We start from the raw sequence: 10266 nt of genomic DNA on the forward strand, positions 1-10266 counted from the left end.
ACTGCAAATTCCATAGATTGCTATTCTAACTGTCAGTTTTATTTTGTTTAAATATGAAACTTTAAGTGACATATTTATAAACAATAAAAAGATATCATAGAAAATGAAGAGAATGTTGAAGTATATTTGTATGTGAATTGTTATATGATTATGATAATAAATGTTCAGCAAAATAAAAGATTAAGTTTCGTCATTGTTTGACATGTTTTTATAAACAGTATAAAGGATTAAAACTTTTTTTTATATTTATGTCATAAAAAAATTTCACTTTGCGTTAAAACAATTATGTCAATCAAAATACGTGACGTTTTTTGATACATCTTTTCGGTTTATTTTCTCTCGACAAATATTGAATATTAGGCCATATGAATCAAAATTCGAATGCAAAAGTAAATATTACATAACAAAAATACTTTTTCGACACATATATTGTGTACAGACTTTCGTTCATTGAATTATATAAATTAACCTTTATTTTGACACCTCTTTTAATACATTGAATCTTACAAATTATTGAAATATTGTCTTGCAAATATTGGAATGTTAAACAACTTGTCAGCTAAAAATATCGCCTTTTCTTTTATGCACATAATTCATTTCATGAAATCAACACATAAGGACATCTACTTCAGTACAGCACTGACAACTTTCTCTCTGTAACTTTCCCAGTTGATTTGGTCATCTAGGGCACTCCTTAATTGTCCAGAACTTGGATATGGGGGTAGCTGAAAGAGGAACAATTTCTTTAAATTCTTTGCATATTGGAATTAATTACATATGCATGCCCCCAGATCAAGAAAATAAACCTTTAGAAAAATGAACTTAACTTTTAATAAAAGTAACAATATTCACAATTCAAGACACAAGTTTCATGTTATATGAAATTAATGACAGATTTAGCAGTATTTTTATAACCATATTTTTACTGCATGACTAGCGCATTAAGCGCTATTTTAACGTATTCTTGCCTATCTTAAATATTTTTTTTCTAGATTTCAAATGTTGTTCGCAATGTTTTTTCATGAATCTGGAGGCATGATGCTTTAAGACCACTGCAAGCAAAGTTAATGTTGCGGTTGTAACGGAGACATAATGTTGATGGCCACGCGAGGTCTAAATTTATTTATTAGTACGAACTAAATCATAAAACAAGCCGCTGATTTCATGCAAATTTTATTGAACGGTATAGTCTAAAACTTACTTTATTTCGAAGTCTATGAGCTATTATCGTTGTCATCTGATCTTTTAGAAACTGTTTAGATATAAGGACGCATTCTGCACCATTGCTCACCTGAAATATGATTAATGTATTATCAACTTCTTGTTTTATCTACTATTTCTGGAAAACATTTGGTCTTTTATGATAATAAATCAATGAATAATAATCAGATTAACATCTTTACATACGTTTACCAGGAAACCAATCATTATCAATATTATAAAAAATATACGGATATACCTCCAGGATATTACTTTTTTATACCGTGATTTGTTGATAATATAATTGTTGTTGAAATCAAGCAACATTTTGTTTTTAAAAAACTAATGAAATAAACCAGCCTGCTTAATGTGATGATTGTTTGAAGGCTTACAGAAACACATGATCGTAAAGAATGTGAAAAATTAGAGTGCAAATAGTTATACTTACAAGGCTAAGATTTGGCATATCATTATAAACTAGCGGATGTAATCCCTAAAACAAAACAAAATATTGATTAACTAGTCAGCAAAACATATAAATTTTGAAAATGATTTATTGTGTTTTATCATGTTTTAGTCTCAATTTAATTTATTTACTTTGCATGTGAATTATTTGATTATTTATCTATCAATATATTTGTTCGAAATAAATGGTGATGAATGACTGCATAAATCTATAGTACTTTTTGTTCTTTTTTTATAATATTTAATTATTTTAAAAAGAACCTTCATGCTTATCTATGTTTGAGCAATAGCGTGAAAACATAATTTTCGAGAAAAAAAGGGAATCAAAATATGATATACTCTTAATTTTTATTATATCATGAAGTTTGAATTCTGCATAGTTTTCAATTGATTATTTGACTATATATTAACTTCTTATAAATGGTTTATCGTCAGCACTCCATTGAAAGACTTGCTAATTAGTTATTCTAAAGCATCAAGCATTGAGTGGCGGCATGGCCGAGTGGCCAACGCGTCGGACAAGTAATCTAAGGATTCAAACCCCGTCAAGGGCAAGCCGTTGTTTCCTTGAGCAAGAAACAGTACACTTATTGCTTAGTACTGGTTGGTTCCAGGAAAGGATTCAGAATGCTTCAATAAGCTTATAGCTTACAACACAATCGAACTAAAATAAATTCGTATAAACTAAACTAAGGCACCAATAAAATTGTTATCATAACCTTTTTTTACCATGCATTTCAAAATAAAAAGAAATCCTTTAATGAATCTAGACAAATTGAAATGCACGTGAACTACGCAAACCAATCCTTTTTGTTTGAAATAAGATACGCGATTACTTATTGAAATATAACATGCTGAAATAATGTTTAAACCGTTCCTTGATGATAAAAAATTGAACATTAGATATTTATCTAGAAATTTTAGACCCGACTTTATATTTACTCTTTTCTAACCTGATATTAAAGTTTAAAGTATAATGCGTGGACAAAGTAGACTGTATAAATATGTACTTACTAGCACTCCTTTTAAATACATTGTTACAAAGAAATAGAACAAAATAAAATGGCGGTGTATACTTACAAACACTCCTTTCTCCGACACATTTCCGAGCCTAACATAAAACATGGAACCTGTCGTATCGACTTGTGAAACATCCTCTGGCCAACTTGAATACTGTTTGTGCATGTCGTTTTCGGAATTGTTCGAACTTCTTCGTGAATCAAATACACTGTCGGAAGATGAAGTGCTATTCTTTTTATGATTCTTATTTTGATATGTTTCTAAAGAAGGACTCGTTAGATGAGTTTGTCTATAGTTTCTCACGGCATCAGGAGTTTCACACAAAGTTGAACTGGCGCGGGAAAGTCTTAGTACCTCGGAGGAAGTCTTTTTTCTGGCCGCCTTAGGTGAGACGTGTGAAAATTTCTTTCTCGTACTCGGTGAAGTGTTCTCTTTACTCCCCTCGTGCAATAATGGTGACTGAAATAGATCGGTGTGTATATATTATTGTAAACTTAACCAAGTCAATCATCCTGTACATATACATGTCAAAGAAAGTCTGTATTACTTACAGCAAACTGTTCATTTAGTTATAATATACACAAGGTCACACATTGTCATTGCATGGACAAGAAGACATGGTCGCAAACATTATCAACAGTTCAGTCTCTTGATGATGAAAACCTTGAATATTGTTAAGAAGCGAATATTTAAGTTCTTAAATGTTTAGAGCGTACAGCTAATATATATATATATATATATATATATAGGGGGAGATTAATCATCAATTATTTTTGATGTCACTGAAAAGGTTTTCAATTTCACTGATTGAATTGAGAAGAAGGTATTTTATAATACTTACAGACGGTTGTTGTGTATCTGTTGACAATGAGCTTTGCACTAAAGAAATCTTCCCTAATAATAGAAAAAAAAAATTATTTACTTATATCGGCTATCTTCACCAGAACTATTTATTATGGGCCCAGTAGTGACCTAAGTCTGTTTTACGAGATTACAGAGAACGAAAATATTTGAAACTGATGTATTTTTATTTTGAATTTCGTTTTGGCATTTCAATAACGTTTACCTTTTTGATAAAAGTAAATGTTGCTTGTAACTACACGTTGATTTTCGTTGCATTAGACATCCATATTGTCATATTTTCATAACGTAAATAATAATCTTTTTTTATATCACCCCATTGTACATAAAACATAAAATAAGAATGTCCAAAGACTTTGCAATAAAAAAATTCTCTGTAGAAATCCTAATATTGATATTAATGCTGCGACAGCCTAGGAAATAGGTAAAATCTTAAGTAAAGGTACTCAACAGATCTTCAAATGCATCTAAATGAAACTACTTTAACGTATACATTATGAAAACTACATAAAACTACATGAAACATAGCTAAAATTTAACGTCAAATTTCTGTATAGCCTAACCTGGACTTAAACTAGGTAGCATGGTAAGCGACCGCTCAAGAGTTGGTGCTTTCTTCTTTCTATGTTTCTGTAAAAAATACAATGTTTATATAGAATACATATCTTTACGTGAAAAAGTGGCTATATTCAAATTGTCTGTATTTAAACAATCGTTTAGCAATAATGAATACAAGGTACAGTTTTGAAATATGTAATAAAACTAATAATTCTTAAATGCTATTTAGATTTAATGAAATAATGTTTTACATGTCAGAACATTAGATGGATGGCGAATTTTTAAAACACCTTCTTTTGCTAACAGTGTTAATAAACAAGCAGTTTTTGTTTACAAAAACAAGATCATTCAATCCTGCCAGATATTTTAACAGATACTGTAACATATTTTAAACACCATTCTGTGCAGACTGATAATTTTATAAAATAACAGAATTATGTAACGCTTTTTGTCCTCATTATGTGCGTTACATAACCACTTTTGTACCCACTTGTTCACACTGATATATAGATACATGTATTATCTGTTACCAATAAAGTGAATGGTACTCGACAGATTTCTCACAACAATTTAAGTATATGATAGCATGTCACAATTGTTGACTCACCTTGTCTGATACCTCATTGATTTCCATTGTTGAAGCACTTTTTAAAATATCTGCAATGTGATAAGATAAAGTAAGTTAGTTTAAATGAGGTAAGATTATAATGGCTGAGCTCATTACTGCAAGGGAGGGATTTGTATTTTTTTTTTTAAATCCTAATTCAGGCTAAAATATTCGAAGTCATTCTTTTAAGGTTTTATTTTGTTGTTGTTGTTGTTGTTGTTGTTGTTGTTGTTGTTGTTAAGAACAAGATTTGCGTGTTTGTGCCGAACTTAATACTGTTATAAGAAATTTAAACATTTACACTGGAAGCGATTAGTCTTTGTCACCAGTAAAGAGCCGGACCAGCCTTCACTGCTGACTGACAATTTTTCATCTTTATGTCCACGAAATTGATCATGGTCTGTTCCAAAATTGATGTTTGACAAGTCATAATATGTAATTCGGCAGATTAAGGGTGAAAAATAAAGATATCAGTCACATTAATTGAAACATTGCTTTTCAGTAATAATATTATTATATAAGCAATCAAAGGATTCTTTCTGCAGATTGAATATTGGCTTACCATTTTTGTTTCTATGAATGTTTGGAAAAAGCCCGGAACCTTCTCGATAAAGCTTTTTGGTGCTGGACGCTGGACGGCTTACTGGATGAACATGTCTTTCCTTTTTATGGCCTTCTTTTATGGCTTTATAAACTTGGCACGAACCCTGGAAAGCACAAATAGTTATCAATTAAATCATATATAATACAGGATTAAATTACATTGTTAAAATTTGGGAAGGACTGTGAAACGTTAATATAAAAACGTAATATTTACTTGTAAATCTCATCAATACGACAACTATAAAACTAAAAAATGTTTTAATAGGTAATGTTCATCTAGTTAATTTGAATGCCGATGGTTTTGAATAAAGAATGCTTTAAATATTGTTATAGCGAATAAAGTTTTTAACAAACATACTTAATTGGCATTAATGTAAAGTTCTTAACAATATGTTTTGTTACAAAGAACAAAATTGGCCACGTAAAATATGTTTGGAGGAAAATTTGACGCGTTTCTGTAACCTAAATATTTCTCACAAATACTGTATTTTAGACGTCTTCACCGGATGACAAATACTAGATGTCATAAGTAATACCTGGCGGTTAACCATTAGTACTTATCCGAAGTTTGACGACCGTTCATTTACTATTTGAAACTGATTCTGCTTTAGTTATATCTTTAATGTCTATGTAGATACATTCTCAGGCCAAATTTAATTGAATGAAAACGAAATTATTAGCTTTCTGCAAATATTGTTGTAAGATAGATTATTTCACAATTATGATGGTGCTATAAGATATGTTATAAGCTAGATTACTGTATACACACTGATAATTGTGTTACAAGATACATAACTGTACAATATTTATGATAGTGCTATAAAATTAAGATACATTGTACAATGGCAATTTCATGTTATATGATAGATTACTGTACAATGACAATATTGTGGTATAAGATGGATTATTGTTTAATGATAATATTGTTACAAGATAGATAACTGCACAATTATGATAGTGCTATATGATAGATTGTTGTACAATGGCAAGGGTGTTATATGAATTATTACTGTACAATGATAATAGTGTTATAAGCTAGATTACTGTACACTGATAATTGTGTTACAAGATGGATACTTGCACAATTATGATAGTGCTATATGATAGATTGTTGTACAATGGTAATGGTGTTATATGATATATTACTGTACAATGATAATTTAGTGCTATAAGAATATTGTTCAATGAGTATTATGTTATAAGCTAGATTACTGTATACAATGATAATAGTGTTATAAGATAGATTACCGATCTAACAATATAGATCCATTCTGATTCGTTGCTACTCTTAGCAATGACAGCTCCTCTCCTGTAATAATGGACGGCCATAGAGAAATGATATGTCTGTAATAATTCCAGGGGAAAATCTGATAACTCTGGTATACACCTGGTGAAAAAAAATAATTTAAATTATCGCAACTTATTTCTTTCGCATCTCATAACAATAAACAATTGTTTAGTGAAATATCTTGAATTTCAGATACGAATAAAAGATGCCTTTAATGAACCTCAATGTCAATATTTTAAATTTTAAAAACATCAGGATATAAAAAGTAATAAAAATTTATGTAGGACTTAACTATCATGGAAACAGCGTTATAAACTTCTTAATTCAATTTCTGACATATTTTGCTTTACTTACTTCAGAAATTCTATAGAGCCGATACCCCCTGCCGCTTTAAATATTTCTATTAAAGCCTCTTTATCAACACCGAGAACCTCGACTGGCTCTTTGCAGACGACAGTGGCTGGCCGCTCCGTGTTCGTTAGTATCTCCTTTTCCTGTAAATATAAATTGGCTATATCAAATGTACATAATGTTGCATCTTTGTATTCTGAATGAAGAATCACAAGTACAACTTCATAAACGCGAAGAATAGGTATATGTGATATAGTGATTATATATGAAGTTGAAAGTAATATACATGCAAGTAGTGAACAGTGGATTACTTTTTTCCAGATTTTTATACATCACAACAGCGGTTGTCAAGGCTGTGTGGCAGCCGTAAAAAGCTGCCACGTACTTCACTTCAGTGTTGTTATATTTTTTTCTGGTCCTTCGGGATCATTGAATCCAGCACTTTGAAATCTTGAGAATTAAGTACCGCTCAAGCAGGTGCTATAGGGCCTGAGGAATGTTGCACTTTTTCATTATCCCTCATGTACAGACTCAATCAAACCGAGTCTGAAATTTTCATGTAATTTTGCTGTTTTTTATGCTTCCGAGAGATCACCTTTTCCAGATAATTACTAATATACTGGCTTTATCTCAAAACTGATTGAAATTAGAAAAGTCACAACCATATGTGTGCAAGGTTATTTATTTAACTTTGTTTTATTTAAACTATTATGTCAAACATTAAGTAAATACGTGTAAAATACTCCAATTCCACACGCATCTTAATATTAAGGGTTTTAATTATAATCTTCAAACTTATTTAATCTCCATAATCAGATATTCCCAAAAGATAATTATATGTAGCAGACTTGTAGTTATATGTGTTTTAACGTTATGAAATTACCATTATGAGCCCACATGTTTAGACTACAGAGTTTATTGCGTTGTTTTTGTAAAATAAATAAAACATAAAAGGAGCGGCAGCCTCCGAGTGCCTCTCCCAAATTTCCATTATATTTCAGTAAAATTGTCTATGTTGAAAAGGTAAAATAATACGTCAATTTGGACAGTTTGTGGTATTTTACTTGTGTTTACACACTTATTGTTATCTGAAAGTGTTTTAAAGGTAATGTATTTTCTTTCTTTGTTGCCTTCCGTTTATTTTCGTGATAGGTACGTTGTACACTAGCACTAGTGTAAATGTACGCTCCTTGAAGAAGCTAGTACGTTTGAACCTGGAAGCACTAGGAGAAAAAAATCTGGAAAAGGAGTGATCATTCGGAAGGCATGGAAACAGCAATATTATATGAACATTGCAGACCCTGTTTGAATGAGTCAGTTCATGAAATATAATATTAAAGTTCAACATCTCTCACGCCCCCCAGCACCGGCTTAAGCGGTATTTAATCTTCAACACTAAAGTGCTGGAATCAAAGGAAGTCAAAACTTTTTTTTCAAATATAACTGTCACTTATTGGTAAGACTGGATATGAAAGTAGGTCGAGTACTAAATATGATATTAGATATAGATTGATTATATTACTATAAACATGTTAAAGGACGTAATTGTGAAATATTGCAGGATATAACCTACCCCAAGAGTGTCTCCAGGTTTTAGATATGAAGCGACAAGTTCATTATGTGTATTGTGGTGATCGTCTACATTCACAGATATGTCCCGATAAACAGCTGGAAAAATAACAAAACTTTAACTTATTTTCCCTGTAAAGCCACAGCTCGATTTTTAAGCAACATTTTACAACTTTTATTAATCATTTCAGGTGCATTTTCTGGTTTTAACTAGTACATGTATTTGTATCTGAAAGGAAACGTCTTCTTGACCTGACCCTAAAAGAGCTCTAACCATTTAACTCTTATGTAAGGTAGGTAGACAACCTAACCATATTTAATATAATTAAATATTTAAAGAAAACAAAATTGTCAGGGTAGACAGAAATAATTATAGTGCTAGAATATAACGATGCATTTTTGTGTGATTTGAGCCTTGAAGACCGCCTTTCATATTCATATTTTGTAACTAAGAAAAAGTATAATTACTTAACAAGATCGACTTTTGGCATTGTCGTGCAAATTTTCTCCAAAATGATAACAAATTCTTGCGTTTTGTTTGTTTGGATTAGATAATAAAGAGATAATAATCAGTGAAATTATACAAATTATTTCTCGTCTGCTCTGATTTTTTGTAATCTAACAAGAAGAACGCAAGAAATAGGGATGATTTAAACCATAATGTGTCTGTTGGTTCTGAAATACACGCATTTAGAAATACTTTTTGGTCATTTGAAATGAAATTATACGATATACCAGTATGTGAAAATGTCTCAAATTACCGAAAGTGAAATCTGTGTTCTATTTTCACTTTCTTCCGCATGGACCCGGGATATCCCATTCTTAATACAGGTTTCTGGGAAAATTTGAATGCACTTTGTTTTTTATCCCCCAAATTTTTTTTTGTTTTATTTTAAGATTTTTAATATTAAAAAACTCAAAATAAAAGGGGTTTTAAAATTATTAAGTTTTAAAGTAAAATAATTTTTTAATGAATTTGGAAGCAATACCCAAAAAAAAAATTTTACCGGGCCCCGATAAAAGCAAAAAATAAATTTAAAAACTTTATTTAACTTTTTTGCCCTTTTAATTTTTTTTATCGAAACAAAATCAATTCAATAAATCAGCTGTTAGTATAATAAATCAATACACGTGTTTATCATATCAAAATAAACACATACATGTATGTTATTTCATAACAACTAACTGATAACAACACGTAAATTCAATACATGGTCAGGTATATTTTTTAGAATGGTTAGAATGTTTAAGTCAAAAAAGTATAAGCAATATCATGTTATCTGATAATACAATGCATAATAAGAAAATGTTGCCATGCGACCGTCAGGTAAACTAAAAAAAAAACATTTATTACGTACCTATACCGGACAAAATCAAATAGTAGAAGTCCGCTTTATTTCCTTCTTTCACAATAACTTTGGAGGCTTCAAATCTGAAAATAAATATATAAAAAGATGTTTGCATATAAATTCTTCAAACATACAAAAAATTGAATACAAACTACTGAATATCTACAATTTCTTTTTTACAATTTTTATCTATTACAAAAATTTAGTTTTATTTACTTACTTGGCATACCAGCCTCGCTTCATTTGAAACCATTTTTTATGGCATGTGGTTGTTTGGGAAAAAAACTTAAACGCACCTTTTATGCATCATCATAAAAAAAAAAACACCTTTTTTTAAATTTTATTCTTTATTTTTTTTGTTTTATTTTCAGCTTTTTTTTAGGCCTTTTAAAAAA

General features: G+C 30.2%; 1 protein-coding gene across 1 annotated transcript; it reads right to left on the reverse strand.

The window, feature by feature from the left end:
- Window positions 1-232: 232 nt before the first annotated feature.
- LOC132720060 (uncharacterized) lies at window positions 233-10114 on the reverse strand. Its single transcript, XM_060704048.1, has 13 exons — window positions 10092-10114; window positions 9881-9954; window positions 8527-8621; window positions 6957-7096; window positions 6563-6701; window positions 5274-5418; window positions 4712-4761; window positions 4110-4176; window positions 3527-3579; window positions 2746-3144; window positions 1649-1693; window positions 1202-1291; window positions 233-725 (listed from the first exon to the last, which is right to left on the reverse strand). The coding sequence occupies exons 1-13, from the start codon at window positions 10112-10114 to the stop codon at window positions 624-626; spliced, it is 1422 nt and encodes a 473-aa protein (XP_060560031.1). The 3' UTR covers window positions 233-623.
- Window positions 10115-10266: the final 152 nt, after the last annotated feature.

Source organism: Ruditapes philippinarum, unplaced genomic scaffold, assembly GCF_026571515.1.
Source record: "Ruditapes philippinarum isolate M1 unplaced genomic scaffold, ASM2657151v2 ctg1073_1_1_1_1, whole genome shotgun sequence".
NCBI lineage: Eukaryota > Metazoa > Mollusca > Bivalvia > Venerida > Veneridae > Ruditapes > Ruditapes philippinarum.